This window comes from Coffea arabica, chromosome 10c (assembly GCF_036785885.1).
Source record: "Coffea arabica cultivar ET-39 chromosome 10c, Coffea Arabica ET-39 HiFi, whole genome shotgun sequence".
In the NCBI taxonomy this organism is placed as follows: Eukaryota; Viridiplantae; Streptophyta; class Magnoliopsida; order Gentianales; family Rubiaceae; genus Coffea; species Coffea arabica.
In genome coordinates this window covers 29,537,633-29,565,628 of record NC_092329.1, presented here as the reverse complement: position 1 = coordinate 29,565,628, position 27,996 = coordinate 29,537,633, and the positions used below count along the sequence as shown (strand labels likewise).

Below are 27,996 nucleotides of genomic sequence, written 5' to 3'. Positions count from 1 at the left end.
GTCCCAACCACATGAATTGTGGCGGCCAATAAAGGAAAACCTTATAGAGGTCGATTAATGCAAATGATGGCTAAAGTGCAAGTGTGCGAGTGTATAAAAAGGTGCACGTGTGAAATTGTATGAAAAATCCAAGTGTTTGTGTGCAAGTGTATGAAAAGGTGCATGTGTGAAATTGTATGAAAAATCCAAGTGTTTGTGTGCAAGTGTATGAAATATAGTGATAAGTGCATATAGGTGTAATTAAGTGCAATTTTGTGAAGTAGAAATCAAAATGAACAATAAGGAAAGGAAAAGTGATGAGGAAATGTGAATTGAAAAATGAGTAAGTGATAAATGAGAATGAATGAAACTAAAGGAATGCATCAGGTCGGGTGTGGGCATGACTCCTAACTTTTCGACTTCGATTTTCCCTTTGATTAGAAAGCAAAACTAGCGTGCTAAGGCTATCGAGTAGCCACACTCGCTCGTTTCCCTTATCAGAAGGGGACTCTTCAGGCAAATGTACCCTAACTAGCATGAGATGTAAGACCTAAAGTGAGGGGAAAGGGGAATCGAGGAGCATGCAAAATGATAAAACTAAAAAGAATGCATGACATGTAATGAACATGCAAACATGTACTAACGAGGGGAAATCCCTAAGGGTCTAGCATTGGACTAGCCCATTCTATGAATTCCGACTAGCGTTGGACTAGTGGAAACGTACATTCATCCATTCCATTCATCTACACTACGGAAAGCTAGTAGACATGCCAAACACTCATAAACACGTAGCACGTAGCACTTAACATGCTTGACTAGATGCAAAACCTAATAAAGCAAGTAACATGTAACACATAGGCATGCAACCAAGCTAATGAACCTATTACATTCACTAACTAAAACAAAAGAGGAAGGGGAAAATGGACCAAATTGCTCGCCACAGCCCTATCTATTACAAGCCAAGAGGTGTACACATACCCCATTAAAAGAATAACTTAATGAAAACAAAAAGTAAATGACATAAGTAAAAGGAATTAAAGCACAGCTAGGAAAACAAAGTAGACATGCAATTCACTTAGCACGTTGAGTCACATAGGAGAGACACAAAAAGGGAGAAAAGAAATTATACCGCCCCTTTGAATGGTGTCCTAATGAAAGAAAAATGGCTTCAAAATAATAAAAAGGTCAAGGTACCTCAAATAGTAAAGTATAACAAAGTCACCAAATCTCTCCTAATTGCAATTTAAATGAAATCAAATAATGCATAAGTTTCAAGAAAAGGACCCACCAAGGACCCAATTACCAACTAAAAACCCAATTGCAAACCTTAGTCAACCATTCGAATTCAATCGAAACATTTAAGCACTCCAAAGGTCCCAAGAGCCAAGAAAAGGTCAAACAACCAATTTATTTAGGGAAATTAAAGAAAATAGGCAAACACGAGCTCATTTGGTCATAAAACCCCTAAAGTCATGACTTAAGCGCAATTGAAACAAAGCATGGTAGTTAATTGAAACAAACAAACAATGAAGTTGCACAAATTAAAATTTATCAAGGACCAAATTGATGAAATTATTTAATTGATTGGGTCCTAGTGGAACAAGGGGAGACTTGGGGGGTCAAAGTGCAATGTTAGAAAACTTTGGCATGCATGCATACGTACGAAACAAGATTTTCTGCAATGAACATCTTCTTGGCATTAACAACTGCTGGCTGCCTTTCTAATTCATACACAAATTCTAAACAACTTTAGCTAACCTTTTCACTTATCCAAACTTTGGATTAAACAACCAAACAATCAAGTTCCACATCTAACAAGCAAAACATGGATGGAAACTATACAAACACTTATGAATCCTTTATGCAAGATAGAAGAAGATTGCTGCAATTTGGAAGCTTTTGTAAAGGGTGGGATTTTTGGCAACAAATCTAGTTGTGACTTTCCTTTCCAAAATGCAAATTTCAGACCCAAGGCTTTGTTTAAAACATAAAAAGTTAACCAAGATCATAATGCGGAACTAAGCCGCAAGGTCCGAAAATTTGACAGCAAACAAGTAAAAGCATAACCAAAAACTGATGCAAATTTTTTTGATAAACTGTCATGCAAAATAATCCAGCTACCTATTTCTATGTGACCAACAAACATTCAGTTCCAACTCAAATATGTTTAGACCCAAACATCCAAAACCAATCTAGACGTCATGACAACCATTTCAACATTCGAACAAACCAAAAAAACTTAGAAGAAAATCACGCAAAGGCTGGAAAATTCTGGGCAAACGTTTCGGCACTTCAAACCAGTTTTTCAAACATAAACCAACCAATTATCATACAATCTTTCTATCTTGTAACATGACACCTGTGGATTCTAACATCAAGATGGTCGGACAAACCAAGCAAAAATCTGAGCAAACTCAGTAAACAATCCTACAACAAGAAGAAAGAAAGATTCTCGACAGCCAATGAACATGAGGAATTCCAGCAACCTTGTGCGAATAACAAAGCTTTAACACGGAGAAAGATTCAAATACCGAGCTCACACTAGACTCCAAAAATTCACGGCCAAGATACCATGTGAGAGAGACAGAGCAAGGGGGAAAAAAATGAGGTTTCAAGTTCATTCCAAATCATATCCAAGTCAAGGTTTGCTGCTGCAATTTTGCCCATAAACTTCAGCTTTTCCCGCAACCACATTCATGCCATTCCCTTATTCAGTTTAAAAGTATTCAGGCAAGCAAACCAAAAGAAATGGGATGGAATCGTTATCTAAACAAACACCATAGCGGAAAAGCCGAAAAGGAAAGACAAAACTCAAGAAGCAAGACCATAAAATTTCTGTTCGGCAATCTGAAGTTATTTTTGCTGCAACTTTTGCAGCCATGACCCACAACAAATTCATACCAAAACATGTAGCATAGGATCAAAACATGCAACCTTGTTGTTAAATCATTTAGGCACAAGGTTTAGTTAGCAGGAAAAATGGTTCAAACCAGTTTTCTCGTGGGCTGCTATAGGATCAAAGTAAAGCAGCAAATTATGATAAATAAAAAAACGCAACTTCCTTTTGTTCACTGGGTTTCTGTAAAATTGGCAACCGCCATTTTTATGACCTTCAACTACTCAAATCTATTACACATGCAATTCAGGGCAGAAAAGAAACATCACAGCATGCCATTTTAACAAGAAAACAACCATCCCAAATCCCAACACAGCCACCGAGAATGAAACCAACTAAACTACCAAAGTTGCAGCAAAAATGAAATAGAACACAGGACAAGGACCGAACAGGAGTAAACGAGGGAGAAACGGCAAGAAAACAACAACAATGAGTATCTGGTTTCAATCCAACCAGCCGCAACATTGATGCATATTGGCTTAACAAAGACCCAAATGAACTAAGCCAGGTTTCAGTTTGTCAAATATGATTCCGAACAAGAAAAAGGTTTGGGAGATTACCTATTTCCTTGTCTCTAGGCCTGGAGTCTCCGCAACAGGTGCAACGGAAGCGCCTCAAACTGGAACAACGGTAGCAACTGCAACCCCCACACCACCACTGGCAGGTACTGAAGCTTTCTCCATCAGCTGCAATCGGCTTTGCGATGTCCTTATCTTCCGCCTCGTTTCTAAGATACAGTGGAGATCTAGAAGAATGGAAAGGTTTCTTCCTAATCAGCTATAGCGCTCCAACTAAAAATTTAACATGAAGAAAATGAAGAAAAACCCTGCAGTTTTCCATTTTCATCAGAAATTTTCCCCTCTTTGCTCTTGTCTTCCCCACTGTGCCGCCGGTCTTTTATCAGCTGTCCTTCCCCAGATCCTTACTCCCCTCGGTTCTCAACTCCCTCTCTGTTTCTCTCTAGCTATCCTCTATTGTCTCTCCCTTAAAACCTCACGGCTGAAACCCTTTCCTTCTTCCTTTTCTTTTTCTTTCGCTGCTAGTTCTCAATCCTCTCTCCCTAGCCGCTAGTCTGATTTTTCTTTTTTTCCGCCGCTACTCTACCCTCTCTCTCTCCTTTTTCCTTTGCCAAAACCTAGCTTACTCCTCCTAGGTTCATCCACCCTCCAGGTGTCTAGGCCAGGTAGACACCTGGCCTTTTACAGCTCCAAATTTCCTCTCCAGGACCTCTTCCAATCTCATTTGCAAGCTGCGGCAAAAACGCAGCTTTCTGCATTGCCGTGACTTTTTTTTTTTTTTGTAAAGTAAGAAATAATTTTAACAAAAATAAATAAAATACTAAAAAATGCCCAAAACAAAAATTATGAAACTAATATATATGATTATCACTAAAATAAAATAAAAATTAAATAAAAGTAAAATAAAATGGTTCAAAATTTTGGTGTCTACATGGACATTATGCAAATGAGTGTCCAATGAAGAAAAAGAAGGAGAGTAAGGTTTAATGAAAACCAAAGTTCAACAATTTTCAGATCACCTGGAATGACTGCAATTCAGAAGGTGAAGTCGAAGAAGAAGAGGAATCTGCCCAAGTAGATTTCATGGCCATTGGTGATGAAGAGGTAATCACGTGTAACTCTCAAACTGATAGTGATAGTGAATCTGATGATGATATTAATTCATTTTTGGAAAAAATGCACAACAGTTTGAAAGAATCCTATGTTAGAAACAAGGAACTAAAACAGAAAATTAACTTTCTGATACAAGACAATGCAAGCCTTTTTCGACAAAATAAATGTCTGAGAAATGAAAAGGATTGAAAATGATCTGCATGCTGAACTTGATAGAAAAATAAACTTCTGTGACATGCTCAAAAATGAACAAAGTAATCTGAAAAGAAGAATGGATGATATTAGTCAGATGCTTCAACATGAAAAGCAAAACTGTTTTCAAAAGAATGACGCAAAACCTCATTTTGGTACTCATTAGTTAAGGTTGAATTACAATGCAAATGAGTATGCTATCCATAGAAAAAGGCAAATCAGATTTATTAAACCTGTTCATTTGAATAATTCTTTAACTGAGTGTAGCTTCTGTTGTCAATTTGGCCACATAAAAAGCAATTGTTATGTTGTGAAAAATATGAGAAATGGCATGAGATGCATATGGATGGTTAGATATAATGCTAACTCTTAAGGACCTAAAAAGTAAAGGGTACCAAATATTATCTTGTGGATCTTTGTGTAAGTGAACTTGGTGAACATTGTTAAGGAATCAAAGTGTTTCATCGATAGTGGATGCTCAAGATATATGACTGGTGATACATCATAGTTCATCAAGCTCAAGCCAAAAGCAAGCGGAAAAGTAACTTTAGGAGATGACCACAAAGCCAAAACTATTGGAATTGGTGATATTGGTAAGAATGATCAAACCTTTGTTTACAATGTTTTTTTAGTTGACAATTTTAGTTACAATTTGTTAAGTGTTAGTCAATTGTGTGATAGGAATCTGTTTGTGTTATTTAAAAAGCATGAATGCCTTGTTCTTGACTCAAAGTTCAACACTGTTTTCAAAGAAAAAAGAGTAAATGACATTTATGTAGTTATTCTTGAAAAAGTTGATTCCTCTAGCCTTAGTTGTCTCAAAACAGTAAATGAGGACTCCTGGTTGTGGCATAGATGGTTTTGTCATTTCAATATGGATTTACTAAAAGAAATTTCCAAAAAAGAACTTGTAAGAGGGCTTCCAAAAATCAATTTTGAAAAAGACCAAATCTGTGATGCTTGCCAATTTGAAAAACAAGTCAAGGTATCTTTTAAATCCAAGAAATGTGTTTCTACCACAAAGTCTCTGGAACTTTTACATCTTGATCTATTTGGTCCCACCCAAACCACAAGCTTAGGTGGCAAAAGATTTTGTTTTGTTGTTGTTGATGATTATTCTAGATATATTTGGGTGATGTTTCTTGCACACAAAGATTATGCTTTCAAAAACTTTGTTTCACTATTTGCAAAGGTTCAAAATCTGATTGATTTGAAAATCATCAAAATAAGGAGTGACAATGGCTCAAAATTTCGTTTCTGTGGTTTTTCAGAGTTTTGTGATAACAATGGTATTACACATGAATTTTTCATTGCAAGAGTTCCTCAACAAAATGGGGTTGTTGAAAGAAAAAATAGAACCCTTCAAGAAGCTGCTAGAACCATGCTTGGTGAATGTAATTTACCAAAGTATTTTTGGGTTGAAGCCATAAACACAGCCTGCTATACCATGAACAGAGTTCTTTTAAGATCAATGTTGAGCAAAACTTCCTATGAGCTGGTGTTTGATAAAAAACGCCTGTTGTTGGATATTTTAAAGTCTTTGGTTGCAGATGCTTCATTCTAAACATCAAGGAACATCTTGAAAAATTTGATAAAAAATCTAATGGGGAAATTTTCTTGGGATATTGTGAGAATAAGAGAGGTTTTAGAGTCTATAATCGCAAGACTTTGGTTATAGAGGAAGCTATACACATTACCTTTGATGAATCTAATGGTGACGTTTCCATGAGTTGTGGTGAAGATGATGATGTAGGTGTTCAAGAAGTACTAAAGAAGCTAACAATCAGTGACCAAGGCATGCTTCACCAGAAAATGATTCAAAGGAAGATGAAACTCAAGACAGTCCAGTTTGGGAAAACAACAACAGAGACACTACCACTCCTAATGATCTTCCAAGAGCCTGGAAATTTGTCCATAACCATCATATGGAACTCATCATTGGTGATCCATTCGAAAAGATCAGAACACGTTCCTCCTCTAGACAATTAATAGATAATTTTGCATTGGTCTCGCACTTTGAACCCAAAAATGTGGTTGATGCATTGAAAGATAAGAATTGGATTTTAACTATGGAAGAGGAGTTAAATCAATTTGAAAGAAACAAGGTTTGGACATTAGTTGCTGGACCACAAGATCATCCTATGATTGGTACCAAGTGGGTTTTTAGAAACAAAATGAATGACAAAGGTGAGGTAGTAAGAAATAAGGCCAGACTGGTAGCTAAGGGATACACTCAAGAAGAAGGAATAGATTTTGATGAATCATTTGCACCCGTAGCTGGGCTAGAATCAATTAGAACGTTTTTGGCCTTCGCATGTTTCAAGAACTTTAAATTATTTCAAATGGATGTTAAGAGTGCTTTCTTAAATGGATTTATAGATCAAGAAATCTATGTTGATCAACCTCTTGGTTTTGAAAATGAAAATTATCCAAATCATGTTTTTTAAACTCTCAAAAGCCTTGTATGGATTAAAACAAGCTCCAAGAGCATCGTATGAACGTTTAAGTGGTTTTTTGATTGAAAATGATTTTAAAAGAGGCATTATGGATACTACTTTTTTCACTTAACAAAGTTCATGTGATCTTTTAATTGTACAAATATATGTGGATGATATTATATTTGGTGCTACTAATGAGAGCTTGTGCAAGGATTTTTCCAATATCATGCAAAAAGAGTTTGAAATGAGCATGATGGGAGAATTAAATTTCTTCCTTGGACTCCAAGTGGTTCAAACCCGAGATGGAACATTCATAAATCAAACAAAATACACCAAGGAGTTGCTAAAAAGATTTGGAATGGAGGATTCAAAGCAAGTTGGAACACCTATGTGCACATCTACCAAGCTTGACAAGGATGAAAAAGGTACAAAAGTTGATGAAAAGAAGTATAGAGGTATGATTGGTAGTTTGTTTTACTTGACTACTAGTAGACCTGATATTATGTTTGCTGTGTGTGAGGACCCGAGAATTTTGCTTATTTTATTTATTTTACTGGCTCAAATAAGTATTTACTCACCCGATTTCTCCGAATATTATTTTCTTGCCCTATTAACCCTAATTACATGGAATTATAACTCCATTAAATTTTTTTAAGTGATTTGTTTCAAAAATTAATTTTCGGAAACTCGTTTAGAGAAAATAGTGAACACATCTTTGGAAATCTTGACCGATTGAGAGTACAATAAGTTTGGAATATTGGAGATTTGTATAATTGTGACAGCCCCACCTTCCCCTAAGGCAAACCAAAGGGGTTAGCGGACTGCCTGCCCAGCTCTCGCCAGGACTAACGGTTCAGTTTATATCGATCTAAAACGTTCCGGAACATACCAACGCTCGTAAACAAGTCAAAATCACAAAATAAAAAATAATGAAAATCGGAGCCGGCCATGAACAGTATCGGCCACGTCAGAATCCGGCCAAACATCACGCAAACATACACATCTTGAAATTCAATATTTACATACCAAAATGGCATACAAAATTATCCCATAAGTTTATACATGTACGGTTGCAAATTACAATTCAACGATGGGTTGGGTCAAAATGAGTTTAGGGTTTTGCCCAAAAGGAGCTATTCAAAATATATTTGCACATAAGCTCGACTCGGCAATCCATATTCAACGCCTTTCCAAAAGTATTCAATTTCCTGTAAGGAAAACAAAAGAAATAGAGTGAGCTTACGCCCAGCGAGATACTATCACTCAAGCAACCAAGTTCATATAGGCATAGAGCTTTTCAATCCAATTCATCAAAAGTAAGCCAAGAGCACACATCAATAGGGTTGATAAAAGGATACGGACGGCTCTCAAGAGCCCTTTTCCTTGCTTATATGATAGATCGGACATCATTGACCCTCCGTCAATGTTTACAAAGCAACCCACCGTAGACTCCACTTTACTTCCATTCCTTCCACCCAACATATCCCTACCGGGCCCGAACTCCAAACAGTAGAAATTTGGTAATACTCGAGTATACCGAAATCAAGAATCTCACTACTACAAGATTCCATATAACAGTCCCCAAGGCTCGTCAATTTTCACGACCAAGCCCTCGCCGGCTCGATTCAATCGACTACCAATGGGGTTGAGCTCAGTAGTAACAGTAATGGCTGTTGGATACTCATCCAAACGACACCAAATCCAGTATATCAGGTATCATTTAAATACCACAGTGAAACAGTAAACAGTCGTACATAGTACCAAAAGGGGTGAGAGCGATCAAGTACACCCTCACTTTAATCAGTTTCAATGGCCAATTGGCCCTCAAGGCATCAAGTTCAAGTATAGCAAAGCCACATTGTAAACAAACAAGTGAGTAGTACACTCACCAAGCAAGCAAGTGAAATTTCATCAATTTCCACCCAAAGAGCGTCTTGGACCAGTGTCACGTCCTAAAACATTCAAATAAGCATAATGAGACTCGATTACAAGTCATAACCAAATTCACATACCACCAAAACAAGGTTCCACTAGAATGTATAATTACTAAAGTAAACTAGGAAAAGTCCGGAAATGAAGTTAAACTTTAAACCCTAAAAACAGTTTTTGACATCATTTTGCGGTTTTGGCACCATTGGCACTACGATTATCGGATGGAGGTACAAGATACACCATTTCGAAGCTAACAGATAGGGCTACAATGTTACAGAAGGTCACTCAGTACAGTTTGTAGACACCAAATTTTTGGTGTAATTTCATTTATTGTTTATTTTTAGTTTTTTATTTATCGTGTTAGTTTTATTCGATTGTTAGTTTTTAGTTTCTAGTTTTATTTTTATTTTTATTTTATTTTTAAGTTTTAGCATAGAATTTCTTGAAAAAAAGAAGAAAAAGAAAAATCATAAAAGAAAAAAAAAAGAAAATATGAGCAAAGTCCGTGACTTGAGAGGGAGAAGACGGCAGGAAAAATTGAGAGCAAGGGAGAGAGCTGAAGTTCTGTGAGGAAAAGAAACCGAGAGTTGACGGCTGTGGAAATAACAGAGATTACGGGGCTAAGACAGATTGGGAGTGAAGGCCTAAAAAGGGCATCGGGCAAAAGAAAAGAACGGCCGAAGAGGGGAGGGTGAGGAACCAGAAAATCAGGGGCGGCGGACAAAGGGAAAACAGAGTAACCGCCGCAATCCACCACCCAAACCCTCCGATACTCAGATCAACGAAGCTGCCATTGTCGGCTGCTACTGATCCTACCATCATCAACTTCATGGTCCAGCAGCAGTAGCAGAGACTTGTTGCTTACCAGACGTTCTCTAAGACTCCGCCCGCTGCTCCTGCTGCTACCAATCGGAAGCCCCTTCCTAATTCAGGCATTCAGCATCACCCTGACATCAACGGCAATGGACCGCCTAACTTGAATCCGCCACCATTGCCTGCAAGCCTTCATTGGAGAAGCACGGAATCTAGGTTTGAGGAAAAACCAGAGGAAGAGGAAACAAACCGATGGGCGAAGGGATGGTGTCGCTGAAGTTTCAGAAATGACTCGCCGCCAGCATCCTCAAGTGCGTCAGAGGCAAGGTCTGGCTAGCCAAGCAGTCAGCGAAGTTTCCATGGCCAAATCCAGATTGAAGAAGGTAAGCCGCCATTGTCTTTCAAATTTCAGTTTTATTCAAGCTTTCAAAGCCTGTTTTGTATTTTTATTTTCACGTTTGTGGCTAGTAGCAAATTTTCTGTTGAGTTATTCATGAACTGGAAGTATGTCTGTTTTGGATGTCGATTGGACTGAAGTTTTCCTGTGTTTTGACAAAATTTTGGGGCTGAATATAGCTTTAGTTGAGTAGAAGATTAGTAAAATTTCTGATGCCCTCAACCTGTTCGACGAATTGCCTGAGAAACTTTGATGTATTGCTATCTTGCATCTTTCTTTTTCCGTTCCCTTATGCTTCCCATCTTCTGGGTTTTGTTGTCTGTTACCGAATTTGGCATGTCCTTGTTTGCGAAGAAAGCTGAAATGGCATCTGATGTGTTTTGATCTTCAATGGTTTAATGTTCTTGATTTGGGTGTGTTAATCAAAAGGGGTTGTGATAATCAAAGGGAATTTTTAGTAATCCGAATCTCAGGCTTGAATTTGGGTTTGTGCATGATTTGTACACTGAATAGCCTTTCGATTGCGGAACCCAGAAATTAGCGTCGAAGAAGAGAGCTTCTGCAGAGCATAAATTTCTAAAAAATGCAATTGAACCCTTCATGTTCTGCCTAATTTCATTGTGGCCCAAAAGCGGGATAAATTGAACTAATTTTGTCCTTTTAAGTGTAATCCTCTGTTTGCATATTCTATGTGACTTTGTGGATAGATTAATTCTTGATTTGGGATCATGATTGGGGCTTAATAATTTTTAGTTAATTTGTTTATCTTGTTGGGTTTAGTGAAATAAGTGTTTTGGATTAAGGGGTTACTTTGTTTGGGCATAGGAAGATAGAGCCCAACACTTTTGTTTGGATTTTTGGCTTGGGCCAGAGGATCATGATCCATCTGTTTGGTTGGCTAATTTTGGGCCAAAATAGTAGGCTAGCCCGTCTGTTTTGCTTGGGTCCTGATTTGTGCTAAGAGGATTTTGGCCCAAAAAGTGAATAAAATGGCCCAATAGCCTGGTCCATGAAGAAACCAGAAGACGATTTTTGCGAATCAGTTCCTGAATTTCTCCTTAACTATACTGTGGCCCTGGACATTTTCAACTTCTTTCAATTGGGTCATTAACTTAATTGCAAATGAGTCCTTGAACTTTATTTTTCTTTAATTTTGGCCCCAAAATTTTGTCAATCTTTGCAATCAAGTCCTTTCGTCTCTTGACTTCTTAAATGTGGTTTGTTGACATGATTTAATTGATTCAAATTCATGTTTATTTTTATCCTTTGTGATTATTTGCCAAATAAATTGGTGCCTTGACGTTTTCTTTACTTTTGGAGGGTAAATAAGTCATTTCATCCCATTAGAGTTCCAACTCAAGGGAGGTATAACTTCTTTTATCTTTTTTGTCTCTCCTATGTGAACCAACGTGCTACGTGAGAAATACATGTCTACTTTGCTTTCCTAGCCTTTCTTTAATTTCTTTTATTTATGTCATTTACTTTTGCTTTTTATTTAAGTTATTCTTTGTGGGGTATGTGTACACCTCTTGGCTTGTAATAGTTAGGGATTTAATTATTTTATTCCTTTTCCCCCTTTTAGATTGTAGTAGGGTCTCCCTAATGTAATAGATAGGGTTTGGAGGAGCATTCAATGAAGACCTATCGAAGTCATGTGCCTAGCTAGCAAATGTAATAGTTAGGGCTTTAATTGTCTTATGTGTCTTGCATGCTTACTTGCTACGTGTTAATTTGCTTTGTTAGGGCCTTGCATCTAGTCGAGCATGCTAAATGTTATGTGCTATGTGTTTATGAGTGTTTGGCATGTCTACTCGCTTTCCATAGCCATGAATGAATGTGATGGATGAATGTACGTTTCCGCTAGTCCAACGCTAGTCGGAATTCATAGAATGGGCTAGTCCAACGCTAGACCCTTAGAGATTTCCCCTCGTTAGTACATGTTTGCATGTTCATTACATGTCATGCATTCTTTTTAGTTTTTATCATTTTTCATGCCCCTCGAACCCCCTTTTCCCTCCATTTTAGGATTTTTGCATTTCATGCTAGTTATAGGGTTCATTTGCTTGAGAGTCCCCTTAAATATGGGATATAGACGAGTGTGGTTTTTTCTAAGCCTTAGCACGCTTGTATTCCCTCTATAAAAGGGCAAATTGAGTCACGATTTAGGTCTCCCCGTACCCAATATGCGTGAATTCCCTAGGCTCATGCATTTTTTAAATCCACTCTACCATTTTATACCCTCATCACACGTTCATTTTTCCTCCCATTTTGCACACGTGCACCTTTATGTTTCTTCACTTGCACACGAACACTTTTATCATCACTTGCACACATGCACTTCATATTATCATTGCACATACCGTACCTTGCCCACTCACATGCACATTTTCATTTACATATTTATTGTTTTTTATTACTTTTTCAAACTCATGTCCTCACATTGCATATATGCATTCCATTCATTTGCATCCCACTCGCATTATTCGTGACTTCTTCAAAGGATCGTTATTGGGCTTCACAATTAATGTGATTGGCACCACTCAACTTTTGAAGAGAAATTTCCCCCAATACCCCTAGGTCTAGGGTTTTGCATTCTTGTAGTGCATCCAAATGTAATAAATTCTTTGGTTAAAACAAGAAAATCTTTGATTAAATCACGCAACTAGCCTTGGCTAGGTCGAAGGGGTGCCTTGGATTTTTATCCTTGCCTTCCCCTTCGTCAAATGTGACTCCCGAACCTTTTTTGTTGGTTTACGTGGACTAGGAGTCGTTTAAAAGGGGTTTCTTACTACTTTTTCCTATTTTTTCTTTAAAAATTCATTTTTAGGTGACTTGGTACACCTTAACTCATTACCAAGTGGCGACTCCGATTTTTTATTTCAAAAAACCCTTTTTAAACTATAATTTTGGGTCAAATCGTCGCATTTTCAAACTCCCATTTAGACCCATTTTTCTTTTAAATCCCAATTCATTTTCCAATCACAAATCGAATCAAAAATACATTTTTTAAACCATTTATTTATTTATCAAAAAATGGGGCGCGACAGTTGGCGACTCCACTGGGGACATTTGAGAGTCCGAGCAAATTTGATTTAATCAACCTTTTTCTTCTTTTAACCTTTTCATATATCACATTTGGGTGTTTTAGGGTTGCATTTTTTCCTTTTTTAGGATTTTGCATTTCACGCGTATCCAACTACTCCCTCGCTCGCGAATGTATGTTTGGTTCATTGGATGTATGTTTACTTGCTTATCTCGCGCTTGCATTGCATTTGGGGGATATGTGTCACCTTAGAGCCTCGCGTTGGTTCTTGACCCCTCCCCTCCAAAACGAGCACTAGCATACGAGCATACGTTTTTTCTTCTTTTATCCCTCTTTTATTTTCCTTTTAGTGGCTTGTCACGCCACTCCACCATATTAGGATTAGGTGATCCACATGGACATGTGATCACGACACGATGTGTGTGTAGCATGATCCAATGGGTCACTCAATCTTCCGCTTTAAGCTATGAGTTGATAGCCTTTAGCTTTTAGTCGAAGGTTGAGGATTTTGATAGATTCATTCAAACACGTAGCTGCGACACGATGTGTGCGTAGCGGTGTTTGGGGAATCGCTCGAGCCACCGACAAGGAACCTTGGGAGTGATGACCTTTGGTTTCCAAGTCTGAAGGCTTGGGGACCTGAGCTTGTCGAGTCTAGATGCATTAGTGAACCCCAACCTCATGCATCCATTTTAGAATTGCCTAGGATAGAGTCGACCTTACCCTATTAGGGACACCATGCACGAGGGGAGGGATCCCACCCTCTTTCCTTATTCTTTGTTGCTTTTATATCATCTAATTGTCCAACGTGTTATGTGATTATGTGTTGAACTAACGTTTCCTTGTCTCTTGTCTTTTGCATTCACAAACGTTAGGAAATAAGAGGTCTGGCACGATCCTCTTTTAGGACCTACCCTTGTAGATAGGCTATTGCACGTTTAAAAATTGTGGTATATTTCGTTCATAAATTAATAATGCCATACCATTTAAAGCTTACCCTGGCAGATAAAGGGTTCCTTAGGTCACGTTTCATTTCGAATTGCATATTTTCCTGCTTTAATAACTGGCATCATGCATTAAACCCTAGAAAGGGAATGCCATTTAGGGGATCCCGTGTTAGGGATAAGCCACCTTGTGTCTCGGATACTTAATCCAACGAGACTTGCACGTTTACATTTTGTACCATCCAAAGGGATAGTGCACAAGGTAAGGTAGGATACGATCATTTTCATAGAGCGGTCTTTGGAATATGAGCGTCTAATAATCACTTTTTGGCCATTTTATCAAAGTTGGTAAAAATCCCTTGCGCAAAAGACATTAATTTGAAGAAATTCACAAATGATTCCTCTTGTTGAGACGATGAATAAATTGAGGCCAAATCGTGATTTTAGAAGGCTCATAGACTAATTTTTTGAAACCACCAATGGCCGGCCGATTCAATCGATCCATTTTGTCAATTCATAATCAATTTTGAATAAACCATCTTTTGACCAATTTACCCTTTTTAGGGTCATTCGGTCGATTTTTGAATAAAACACTAATTCAATTTCATTCATTTGACCAATTTACATCTAGTCAATTTTGAATAAATTCTCAATTTCATTCAATTCATTTGACCAAGTTCCTTTTTTAGGATGATCCGGTCAATTTTGAGTAAGTTATCAAATGTCACTCAATTCATTTGACCCGTTTCCCTTTTTAGGGTAATCCGGTCGATTTTAAATAAATTGTCAATTTCATTCAACCCATTTGACCAATTAGGATTTCAATGTCGAATTTCAAAATGGAAAACCTAGTCGATTTTGAGAAAAACATCCATGACATCCAGCCATTTGATCAGTTGGAGTTTTGACCCGTGCTCCACTGAGAAAATTTGTCAACGAATTCCAATCTCTTCGATAGGAAGTTCGTCAAGGTCAAAACCCGTACGTTTTTTGCAAATTCTTGTGTCGATCAAAAGTGATCAATCCCTTCGGACGAGGTCCTCATTTTGACCAACGTCTCTTCTCATTCCAATGGGCCAAATTTTTCAAATTATTTTTCACTCCATGAGTTGATCGGATCCATCAGATATCGTATAGTGCCTATTCTAGCGGATTGCATTTTCATGCTAGGTTTACCCTTGGCATAAAAAGGGTCCCCCATAGGACATGCACACCGATTTTATATTCTTTTTTACTAACTCAGGGTATTTTTCTTTTGTTTTCCCCCTCCCCTGCATTCATAAAAATGTTTCAATAAGGCGAAAATATTCTTCTATATCTGATGATAATTTTAATCCAATAAAGTGTCAAGATTACAAGTATTATTTGATTCTTGGGCAGATCCTACAATGAAAACATAAATGATCTATCTGGAAACTCTACGCTAAAGCCTCTGAGAGATTTTGTATTTGTTTTCCAAAGGAAAATTCTGTTTATTTGATTTGTTAATACATTTTGTTCCAAAAGAAAAGGAGACAAAAGTGTATATTTTGAGCTCTTTATAAGTTTCTCTTTTCTCATTTGTATCATAATTGAATGAGAATTTTTGTTTCAAACTTTTTCAGCAATAAAATTTTTGGACAATTATTGTGTATATTTATGTACATTTCATTCTTTATTCTTACTAATTGGAGATTTCATGATGAATTTTGAGAAATAAGACCAAATTGAGATCTTTTCAACCTATAGTCTGAATTTCACAAGTGTATACTCTCTAAAATCCTCATGTACATTAGGTTGGAGATCCGAGCTATACAATAAGAGTGCTCAAAAAAAAAAAAAAAGTAGGCGAATGGTCACTCCAAGGGCCTCATGGATACATTTTCTCCTTCGCTGTACAATTCACTGTACAATTCATATTTTGCCCATTTCATTCAACTCCAAAATAAAATCAGTCACATTGATTGATAATTCGCAAATTGGGGCAATCTCTGCTTGAAAATGTTCACTGTGTCTAATTATATTCAATTCACATCTAAATGAAAGCGAAAGGTGCATTATCCTTATTTGTTTTGAAAATTTGGAATGATACTTTGAGCATTCGTTTCTCTACCTATACTCATTTTATCATTTGCTCTCCCATTTGAGCCTTTGAAAGAATAATTTCGTTTCAAATAAGAGTCCTAATGATCACTACCCCTCATTGGAAAATTTTCAAATATCAAAAAGGGGAATGGATTTTCAATAACCATTTCGTTACTTTGGTTGTCATGAGGTGTAAGAATGATGCTTTGGCCGTCATTTCTACAACCTAAACACTGATCATCCCTTGCATCCTCATTTGAGCTAAAAATTGGTGGTTCTTTTCGAGTGCACATATGATCGCACCCCACATTGGGGAAGGAAATTGGGAATTTCTGAAAAAGAAAAAGAGAGAAGGGGAAAAGCAAAAATGCTAGAATAAGGAGGGAACCACAAAATTGGGGAAATTTGATTCCACTTGGGTTTCAATTTTCGAAAAGAAAGAAAAGGAAGATGATTTGTCCGCACGAACCGCCTATGTTTCACAAATATGGATGAACAATGGTCTTCCTCAGACAGTTAATTCAGATACATGCAAAAAAAATTTTTTCCATTAACAAAAGTTTCCTTTCAGAGTTATTGTAAGGGACGGAACAAAGGTCAGGCCCTCTTCTTTTCCAATCAAACATTCTATCCCTAGTTATCCCGTTTGAGCCATCAGAATAAAATATTTCGTTTGGGCAACCCCTGAGAATCGCAAACCCCACACTGGGGCAAGTTGGAGTTGAAAAGGAAAACTTCAAGAAGTGAAAAAGTGAAAAGCCACAAAATCAAAAGCAAGAGGAAAAAGAGAACCTCAGTTCAAAAATAAACTGGGGCAAATTTTGTGAAAATTTCAAAAAATGGCAGAAAGCCGAAAAATCAAAAGAAGAAAGAAAATGAAAGAGAAAAAGCCTCAATTGAGCATAAACTGGGGCAAATTCTGATTTAACCCTAAAATAGGGTTGGCGCAACAATGCGATCTCAGATTCTTCAATCCACTTTTGAAATCCGCTTTCAAGCCTTAACTTTTTTAAGCACCCCACCTGACCCCATTACAAAAGCCGAAAGTCCTGACTTCTGTTCTTTGCAATGGCCCTGTCAAGAAAATTTCTGATGCCGGAAAATTTTAGCTGTATTTCTGAATTGCTTGAGTATGAGGTTGACGCTACTCACCATGAAAAACCCACCAGATCAAAGAAAAGAAAACGGAAAAGCAAAAAGGAAAAATGAAATACAAAGGATTCGATGGTGAAGTCCCTATTGTGTGATCAAACAAAGTTCAGAATCTTCGAGTTCAAAATAAGGGCAATTTTGAGAAAATGCGATCTTCGGTGCTAAGTCCTTGAAAGTTTTATTCTTTAGCTATCGTTTTCAAGCCACATTACAAGCTAACAAAGTCCATCGTTGACTTATTCCTTCATGACAATCCAAATTGAGTATTATGCTCATAAGAAATCCATCGATCATTTGTGATCATAAGGGTATAACCAGTTTTCGCATGTTTAGCTATCATTTCTACCCATATGTTACAAGTTTAAGGCTTATGTGTTGACTAACTTTTCTTAACAAATGAGGGTGACGAACTATTTGCTTTCACTAAGATGTGATATTGAATAGATTACATACAATTGGGGCACAAAATAAGACAAGTCTTGGCCTCCCATTTCCTTTAGTCACTTCCAAGTCAGAAATAACGCCCATTTGATTAGTCTTGAAAGATGGGCTAACCAGGAAATGGTGACCCATTACCCAAAGCATTGATGCTAAAGTGGGGAAGAAATCTTTCGTAATTTGGCATTATTTTGAGGAAATTCATCATGAAATTTGCTATATGAGTTTAAGCAAGACATTTCAATTTCTTTCACATGCTATGTTAGGAAAAGCAATTGCTTACTTTGTTCAAATAAATGAAGAGTCATTCAAAACAAATTTTTTGCAATTAAATAGGCCCACATTGGGGCAAACTTTCATGTGAGAGATTTTGCAAAATAGCCCACACTGAGGCAAAATTTTTTGTAATACATTTGAGGATGTCAAAACCAATCACGTTGCTCTTTTCAAATAAGAAATTTGAATGCATGTCATACTTTGACAAGCCCCCTGTGCAGGTATTCATAGTTGAAATCAACGAAGGAGCATCTGGTGATGTGGAAGGCCGATGCCGAAGAAAGAGAAGAAAGAAAGGAAAAGGGCCCTACACTTGGGGCAAATTATTTTTGAAAAAAAATTCTCTCAAAAGAAAAAAAATCAAAAAATTAAAAAAAATCAAAAATCAAAAATCAAAAATCAAAAATCAAAAATCAAAAAATCGAAAAATCAAAAAAATCAAAAATCAAATCAAGTTCATCACGGTAGGCTCGGGTTTGATCCCAATGTCCGATTGTCAAGCATTCCATTTTCACTACTACTGGAGCTAGGTTTGTCCCGCCAGTAAGCATACCATTTTCATTGCTACTGGAGCTGGGTTTGTCCCGCCAGTAAGCATTCCCGCCAGTAAGCATTCCATTTTCATTGCTACTGGAGCTGGGTTTGTCCCGCCAGTAAGCATTTTATTTTCATTGCTATTGGAGTTGGGTTTGTCCCGCCAGTAAGCATTTTATTTTTATTGCCACTGGAGCGTGAGGTTAGTCCCGTCAGTGTGCATTTCATTTTCATCGCCGCTAGCCGTTGGGTTTGTCCTACTAGTGTGCCTTTTAATTGCATTTGCCACCAGCCGGTGGGTTTGTCCCACTGGTGAGCCTTTCATTTTCATCGCCGCTAGCCGTTGGGTTTGTCCCACTAGTGTGCCTTTTAATTGCATTTGCCACCAGCCGTTGGGTTTGTCCCACTGGTGAGCCTTTCATTTTCATCGCCGCTAGCCGTTGGGTTTGTCCCACTAGTGTGCCTTTTAATTGCGTTTGCCACCAGCCGTTGGGTTTGTCCCACTGGTGAGCCTTTCATTTGCATTCGCCGCTAGCCGTTGGGTTTGTCCCACTAGTGTGCCTTTCAATTTTATTTGCCACTAGCCGTGGGTCAGTCCCGCTAGTGAGCATTTCATTTGCATCACTAACAAACATAGGTCAGTCCCGTTTAAATTCTGTTCGGGTCATTCCCGTTTAAATTTCTGTTCGGGTCAGTCCCGTTTAAATTTCTGTTCGGGTCAGTTCCGTTTAAATTCTGTTCGGGTCAGTCCCGTTTAAATTCATGTTCGGGTCAGTACCGTTTAAATTCTTGTGCGGGTCAGTCCCGTTTTAAATTTCTGTTCGGGTCAGTCCCGTTTAAATTCTGTTCGGGTCAGTCCCGTTTTAAATTTCTTGTTCGGGTCAGTCCCGTTTAAATTTTTTGTTCGGGTCAGTCCCGTTTAAATTCTGTTCGGGTCAGTCCCGTTTAAATTCTTGTTCGGGTCAGTCCCGTTTAAATTTCTGTTCGGGTCAGTCCCGTCTAAATTTCTTTTTGGGTCAATCCCGTTTAAATTTCTGTCTCGGGTCAGTCCCGATTTTAAAATTTCCTGTCAGGGGTCAGTCCCCATCGTTTGAGTAATTCGCAGCCGAATAACGCAGGTAAGTATTTGGTGTCTACTTTTTTGTCTCAAGTTTTTCCAAAACTCAGACAAAGAGGGGCAAACTGTAGACACCAAATTTTTGGTGTAATTTCATTTACTGTTTATTTTTAATTTTTTATTTATCGTGTTAGTTTTATTCGATTGTTAGTTTTTAATTTCTAGTTTTATTTTTATTTTTATTTTATTTTTAAGTTTTAGCATAGAATTTCTTGAAAAAAGAAGAATAAGAAAAATCATAAAAGAAAAAAAAAAGAAAATCTGAGCAAAGTCCGTGACTTGAGAGGGAGAAGACGGCAGGAAAAATTGAGAGCAAGGGAGAGAGCTGAAGTTCTGTGAGGAAAAGAAACCGAGAGTTGACGGCTGTGGAAATAACAGAGATTACGGGGCTAAGACAGATTGGGAGTGAAGGCCTAAAAAGGGCATCGGGCAAAAGAAAAGAAAGGCCGAAGAGGGGAGGGTGAGGAACCAGAAAATCAGGGGCGGCGGACAAAAGGAAAACAGAGTAACCGCCGCAATCCACCACCCAAACCCTCCGATACTCAGATCAACGAAGCTACCACTGTCGGCTGCTACTGATCCTACCATCATCAACTTCATGGTCCAGCAGCAGCAGCAGAGACTTGTTGCTTACCAGACGTTCTTTAAGACTCCGCCCGCTGCTCCTGCTGCTACCAATCGGAAGCCCCTTCCTAATTCAGGCATTCAGCATCACCCTGACATCAACGGCAATGGACCGCCTAACTTGAATCCGCCACCATTGCTTGCAAGCCTTCATTGGAGAAGCACGGAATCTGGGTTTGAGGAAAAACCAGAGGAAGAGGAAACAAACCGATGGACGAAGGGATGGTGTCGCTGAAGTTTCAGAAATGACTCGCCGCCAGCATCCTGAAGTGCGTCAGAGGCAAGGTCTGGCTAGCCAAGCAGTCAGCGAAGTTTCCATGGCCAAATCCAGATTGAAGAAGGTAAGCCGCTGAAGAAGCATGGAACTTCCCCGAGGAGAGCTGACCTGATCAGCTCGGTGTGCTGATGGAAGAGCTGACTCCAAGCCTGCAAAACAGAAAGGGTGAGCTGACAGAGGGGGCCCGAGGGTTGACCCCGAGGGCACTCCGACGGTCAAGTTAGTTTTCCGGTGAGTAGAGTTCACGGGAAGTAGTAACAACCGGGAGTAATTTGCCTATAGTGAGCGTACCTTGTACAGTTGACGTGTGCTACCATTAATACCTGCGAGGGAGTCCAACCTCCGTATGTCTCGGGACCTGCCCGGATTAGTCAGTATCCCGCACTCAGGGGGATTGTCCCCGACCTCTTCGGGATGAACCCTTGTCCCCTCGGGAGCCCTAGTGGTGCGGCCCAGGTCGGCTGCCAGGGGCCAGGGGCCGAAGCCCAGCTCGGCCTTGTCTGGGCTGCCACGTGTCCAGGCCCAGGACGGGGCCACTGCACTAGCCCCTTTGATTAGGTAGGCTGTCAGGCCGACCTAATCTATACTCTGCTACGTGGGAGACCAGCGTCGTGCACTGCCGTGGGAGACCGAGCATCAAATTGCCACTGACATGGTTTAAGCCCCCGACTTTTAAAGATTTGAGCCTTGCCGACCTCTTGTGGCCGAGCATCATACTTTGAAGGCAGTCACGCCGACCTCCTGGGTCGAGCGTCAAACTCTGATTTTAGCAGATATGCCAACCTCTTGGGATCGAGCATCACATTCTCCAGGCAGTCATGCCGACCTCCTGGGTCGAGCATTACATTTCCAAGGCAATTATGCCGACCTCCTGGGTCGAGCGTTGAACTCCCTGATTTTGAAAAGCTGCCTCAAAGTAAGTCACGGCGTGCCGACCTCTTGGGGTCGAGCCCGTCAGGCGTCGAGCTCCTTTCCGCCGACCTCCTGGGCCGAGCTTCCCCGGGGCTCGGGGGAAGGGACCTAGGAGGTCTATCCCCCATTGAGCGAAGGGCCAAGGACTGTGGATGGGAACCATCTCCCGAGCTGGCTGAGAGCGCAGCGAAGCGTGCACCTGGCAAGCTCGGCATTTCTGGACCAAATCTGCCGCGTCTCGGAAGACGGAAGGCCAATAGTAGCCCAAAAGGAGGCACTTTTTGGCCAACACCCGGGACCCGACGTGTGCCGCACATATACCTTCATGGATTTCGCGCAGAACGTAGTCACCTTCCTCGGGCGTCACGCACTTTAGCCAGGGGGACAAGTACGACCTCCTATAGAGGGTTCCCCCGGCGTAGGCGTACTTGGCAGCTCGGATTTGGATTCGGCGAGCCCCGGTTTTGTTCTCGGGGAGGGCACCCGAGCTGAAGAAGTCAATTAGGGGAACCATCCAGGTGGCCGAGCTGTCTATCGCCAGGACCTGGACCTGGTCGATACTTTTCTGCTTCACCACCTCTACCAAGACCTCCTTGCTCAGGTGGGCGAACGAGGAGGACGCCAGCTTGGACAAGGCGTCCGCGCGCTTGTTTTGGGACCTCGGCACCCGCTCAATCTCAAAGGTCTCGAACAGGGCTACCGCCTCTCGTACCTTAGCCAGGTATTTCTTCATTACCTCGTCCTTGGCCTCATACTCCCCACGGATCGGGAGGACGACGAGCCGAGAGTCGCTTCGAACCCGGATCGCGGTGATGCCCATCTGGTGGGCTATCCGCAACCCCGTCAACAAGGCCTCGTACTCTGCCTCGTTGTTGGACGCAGGGAAGTCGAACCTAAGCGCATAGGTCAGTTCTTCCCCCGTGGGCAAGGTGAGCAGCAGGCCAGCTCCGTTCCCTTCCTTGCTCGAGGCGCCCACGAACAGCACCCACGGCTCCTCAGCCGGGGTGTCCGGGGGCGTCGGGGTTAACTTGGTCAGGTTCAAGTCAGCCCCCTCAGCAAGGAAGTCTGCCAAGGTTGAGCCTTGATCGCGGTGCGAGGCCAATAAGTGAGGTCATGCTCGGCCAGTTCGACGGCCCACTTGGTCATCCTGCCCGAGACCTCGGGCTTAGTGAGTATCTGGCGCAAGGGCTGGTCGGTCAGGACTACGATGCTGTGAGCTTGGAAGTAAGGGCGGAACTTGCGAGCGGCATGTACCAAGGCAAGGACCAGCTTTTCCGCGGGCGTGTACCTCGTCTCTGGCCCCTGTAGGGCACGGCTAATGTAGTACACCGGTCTCTGAGCCCCCCCGTCCTCCCGCACTAAGACCGCGCTGATGGCCTCGTTGCAGGCGGACAGGTAAAGGAACAGAGTCTCTCCTAGCTCCGGGACGGTCAAAGTGGGCAGCTCAGCCAGATAGGCCTTAAGGTCGGTGAAGGCTTTCTGGCACTCCTCCGTCCAGTGAAAGTCCTTAGGCGCTTTTAGCACTCGGAAGAAGGGCAGCCCCCTGACCGCGGAGCGCGAGAGGAACCTACTCAGGGCGGCCATTCTCCCTGTGAGCCGCTGGACTTCCTTCACGTTCCTTGGAGGAGCCATGTCTATGATAGCCTGTAACTTATCCGGGTTGGCCCAGATTCCGTCTCGGGATACCAGGAAACCGAGAAACCTCCCCGATCTGACTCCAAAGGTGCACTTCTTCGGATTTAAGTGCATCCGGCTCTTCAGTAAGATGTCCAAGATCTCCCGCAGGTCGGGTATGAGCCGCTGGTCAGTTCGACTTTTGACGATCATGTCATCGACATAGACCTCCATGCTTCTGCCGATCTGGTTTTGGAACAACTTGTTGACCAGGCGCTGGTAAGTGGCTCCCGCGTTCTTCAACCCGAACGGCATGGTCCTGTAGCAGTAGGTTCCCTCCTCGGCGATGAAGGAGGTCTTGTTCCGATCCTCCTCAGCCATCTCTATCTGGTGATATCCCTTAAAGGCATCCAGGAAGCACAAAACGTCAAAACCCACAGTAGAGTCTACTAACCTGTCGATTCTAGGCAGGGGAAAGCAGTCCTTCGGGCAGGCTTTGTTAAGGTCCGTGAAGTCTACGCACATCCTCCAGGTCTGGTCGTCCTTCCTGACCAGAACGGGATTGGCCAGCCAGGTCGGGTAGTAGACCTCCAGGATGATCTTGGACTCCAGCAACTTGCCAACCTCCGCCTTGATCACCTCATTCCTCTCGGGGGCAAAGATCCTTTTCTTCTGCTTCACTGGCTTGAAGTTAGGGTCCACGTCGAGGTGATGGACTGTCAGGTCTGTAGGGATCCCAGGCAAGTCCTCCACCGTCCACGCGAAGACCTGGGAGTACTCTCTCAACAAAACCTTCAAGCCTTCCTTCTCCTCGGCTGGCAGCAATGCCCCGATGCGGATGACCTGATCGGGCCGATCCTCCCTTAGGGGGAACTCCTCAATCTCATCCTGGGTGCCCAGCTGTTGGGCCTCATCTCCTGGGATGTAGGGCTCCAAACAGGTTGTCTGGGCGACCACCTTCTCCTGCCCCCGGAGCGTGGCTAGGTAGCAAGCCCTGGCTACCTCTGGGTCGCCACGCACCTCGGCTATCCCCCCAGGGGTAGGGAACTTGAAGCTGAGGTGGAAGGTAGAGGGAATAGCCCGGAGGGCGTTTAAAGCAGGTCTCCCCAAGAACACATTGTACGGGGAAGACTGCTTGACCACCACGAAGTTAACTGGAACGGTCCGCATTTGGGAGCCTGTCCTACAGTGACCATCAGGGTGATCATCCCTTCCGAGCTGATGGGTGGTCCGGTGAAGCCCACCAAAGGCGTCCGGACCGGGGTCAGCTGGTCATCCCTTAATCCGAGCTCCTTGAACACACGATAGAATATAATGTCCACCGCGCTACCCTGGTCGACATACACCTTCTTCACCTGGTAGTTGTTGGTAACAATGTCTATCACGATGGCCTCGTGGTTCCCGGAAGCCAGGGGGACTGCATCCCTTGGTCCGAAGGTAATCTCCTCGTCCATGCGCAAGCGCTTCAAGGAGTCGTCCCCTTCGGGAGGTGGTCGCTTGTTCTTCCGAGCTGCATGACTGTCCCCCCCCGTGGGGCCTCCGGCGATGGTGTTTATCACTCCCGCCAGGTTCTGGGTGTCTTGGTCGGGAGAGGGGCCCTGAGGAGCGTCACGCCGCTCAGGGCGGTCGCGTCGCCGTCCCTCATCGCGTCGCCGCTCAGTTGCGCCCGAACTCCTGACCTGGTCGGCGCACGAACCTCCCTAGAAAGCAGCGCTGGATCAGGTCTTCTATCTCCTTACGCAGGGCCCAGCATCCCTCCGTGTCGTGCCCGACGTCGCGGTGAAAGGCGCTGTACCTTTCCTGGTTCCTTTTGTTCCGGGGCTTCCCCATCTTGGGCGGCCTATCTCCCAGTCCTTCCGCCTCCATAACCACCAAGATCTGGGTTCTGGGCCGTGTTAGAGGGGTGTAGGTCTTCTCTGGGAGTGGTGGCAGAGCAGGGGTCTTCTCCTTCGAGAGCCGGTCGAAGACGTTTCTCTTGGGCGGGACGTCCTTGCCCTCTGGGGGGTTTGTCCGATCTTTCCGATCTCCTAGCTCCCAATCTGATTCTTTCTTCAGACGACCTGCCTCCTCCGCATTAGCGGCCTCATGCGCCCTGCGTAAGAGCTCCTCCAGGTTTACGGGAGGCTTTTTGGCCAGGTCGTAGAAGAGCTCCTCTACCCTGAGCCCATTTGTGAAGGCGACCATGACCACTTTTTCGTCTTTGTCCCTGACCTGCAGGCTCTCCGCGTTGAAACGGGTCATGAAATTCCTCAGCGACTCATCGGGCCTCTGTCTGATGGACATCAGGTGAGTTGCGTTCCTCGCGTAGACCTTCGAGGAGACGAACTGGGCTGCAAACTGCCGGGCCAGCTCAGGAAAGCTCCGTATAGACCCCGGTTTCAGCCCCTGGAACCAGAGCCGTGCCTTCCCCTTTAGGAACATAGGGAAGGTCTTGCAGCGGACCTCATCCGCGGTGGTTTGCAGGCGCATATGCGTCAAGAAGACCGAAAGGTGGTCCTCCGGGTCTGTAGAGGCATCGTACATCTCGATGCTCGGAATCTTAAACCTCCGGGGTAGGGGGTAGTCCTCTATCTCCCGGGTAAAAGGCGAGGTTGCGTAGTTGTCCTCGTACTGCCGGGGCCTCAAGATCTGCTCGAGCTCATCCCGAGCAGGGTCCAAATGAAGGAGGTCCCGGGGTCGGCTCTTGACGGACCGAGCAGGGAAACGCTCGAGCCCATTCCGTGCGAGCTTCCGTGAGGAGGGGTCTCTCGGACGGCTCCTCGCGGATCGGTCGCGAGAATACCTCTCGCTGTCTCCGACCACCGAGGCTCGCGGGCGAGATGGAGTTCGTGGTTGTATCCTTCTGGGGGGCTGGTCTCGGGACTCATCCTCCGAAGGGTCAGGGGGTAACTCTTTCTCCTTCCCCTTGGCCTTGGAAGACTGCGCACCCCTAGCCCTATCTCCCTCCTTCGCCTGTCGAATTATGTCCTCCAGCATGGGGAGATTCTCCGTCACGAACTGGAAGATCTGCTGCCTCCGTTCCCCTGAGAGGGCTGATCCCCCGGCTCCCTGAGACGCCTCAGCCTCCTTCCGCGGGGACCCCTCACCGCTCCCAAGGCCGGTGCTCTCTATCGTGCGCTTGGATCGCGTCCTGGCCATCAACACAATCTTACTTACCTTACGATTCCCACAGACGGCGCCAACTGAAGAAGCACGGAACTTCCCCGAGGAGAGCTGACCTGATCAGCTCGGTGTGCTGATGGAAGAGCTGACTCCAAGCCTGCAAAACAGAAAGGGTGAGCTGACAGAGGGGGCCCGAGGGTTGACCCCGAGGGCACTCCGACGGTCAAGTTAGTTTTCCGGTGAGTAGAGTTCACGGGAAGTAGTAACAACCGGGAGTAATTTGCCTATAGTGAGCGTACCTTGTACAGTTGACGTGTGCTACCATTTATACCTGCGAGGGAGTCCAACCTCCGTATGTCTCGGGACCTGCCCGGATTAGTCGGTATCTCGCACTCAGGGGGATTGTCCCCGACCTCTTCGGGATGAACCCTTGTCCCCTCGGGAGCCCTAGTGGTGCGGCCCAGGTCGGCTGCCAGGGGCCAGGGGCCGAAGCCCAGCTCGGCCTTGTCTGGGCTGCCACGTGTCCAGGCCCAGGACGGGGCCACTGCAGCCGCCATTGTCTTTCAAATTTCAGTTTTATTCAAGCTTTCAAAGCCTATTTTGTATTTTTATTTTCACGTTTGTGGCTAGTAGCAAATTTTCTGTTGAGTTATTCATGAACTGGAAGTATGTCTGTTTTGGATGTCGATTGGACTGAAGTTTTCCTGTGTTTTGACAAAATTTTGGGGCTGAATATAGCTTTAGTTGAGTAGAAGATTAGTAAAATTTCTGATGCCCTCAACCTGTTCGACGAATTGCCTGAGAAACTTTGATGTATTGCTATCTTGCATCTTTCTTTTTCCGTTCCCTTATGCTTCCCATCTTCTGGATTTTGTTGTCTGTTACCGAATTTGGCATGTCCTTGTTTGCGAAGAAAGCTGAAATGGCATCTGATGTGTTTTGATCTTCAATAGTTTAATGTTCTTGATTTGGGTGTGTTAATCAAAACGGGTTGTGATAATCAAAGGGAATTTGTCTCATTAGAGCTCCAACTCAAGGGAGGTATAACTTCTTTTATCTTTTTTGTCTCTCCTATGTGAACCAACGTGCTACGTGAGAAATACATGTCTACTTTGCTTTCCTAGCCTTTCTTTAATTTCTTTTATTTATGTCATTTACTTTTGCTTTTTATTTAAGTTATTCTTTGTGGGGTATGTGTACACCTCTTGGCTTGTAATAGTTAGGGATTTAATTATTTTATTCCTTTTCCCCCTTTTAGATTGTAGTAGGGTCTCCCTAATGTAATAGATAGGGCTTGGAGGAGCATTCAATGAAGACCTATCGAAGTCATGTGCCTAGCTAGCAAATGTAATAGTTAGGGCTTTAATTGTCTTATGTGTCTTGCATGCTTACTTGCTACGTGTTAATTTGCTTTGTTAGGGCCTTGCATCTAGTCGAGCATGCTAAATGTTATGTGCTATGTGTTTATGAGTATTTGGCATGTCTACTCGCTTTCCATAGCCATGAATGAATGTGATGGATGAATGTACGTTTCCGCTAGTCCAACGCTAGTCGGAATTCATAGAATGGGCTAGTCCAACGCTAGACCCTTAGAGATTTCCCCTCGTTAGTACATGTTTGC

General features: G+C 42.6%; 1 protein-coding gene across 1 annotated transcript; it reads right to left on the bottom strand.

The window, feature by feature from the left end:
• Positions 1-20,744: 20,744 nt before the first annotated feature.
• LOC140015886 (uncharacterized) lies at positions 20,745-26,932 on the bottom strand. Its single transcript, XM_072068717.1, has 7 exons — positions 26,707-26,932; positions 25,020-26,491; positions 24,461-24,973; positions 22,818-24,404; positions 21,593-22,686; positions 21,071-21,252; positions 20,745-20,896 (listed from the first exon to the last, which is right to left on the bottom strand). The coding sequence occupies exons 1-7, from the start codon at positions 26,930-26,932 to the stop codon at positions 20,745-20,747; spliced, it is 5,226 nt and encodes a 1,741-aa protein (XP_071924818.1).
• Positions 26,933-27,996: the final 1,064 nt, after the last annotated feature.

Coding starts and splice junctions, on each gene's coding strand:
- LOC140015886 (XM_072068717.1), bottom strand. CDS start 26,932: ATGGCGGCTGCAGTGGCCCCGTCCTGGGCCTGGACACGTGGCAGCCCA. Junction 26,492..26,706: donor GAGGTTGGACTCCCTCGCAG/GTATAAATGGTA, acceptor CGAGCTGATCAG/GTCAGCTCTCCTCGGGGAAG. Junction 24,974..25,019: donor ACGACACGGAGGGATGCTGG/GCCCTGCGTAAG, acceptor GCTGCTTTCTAG/GGAGGTTCGTGCGCCGACCA.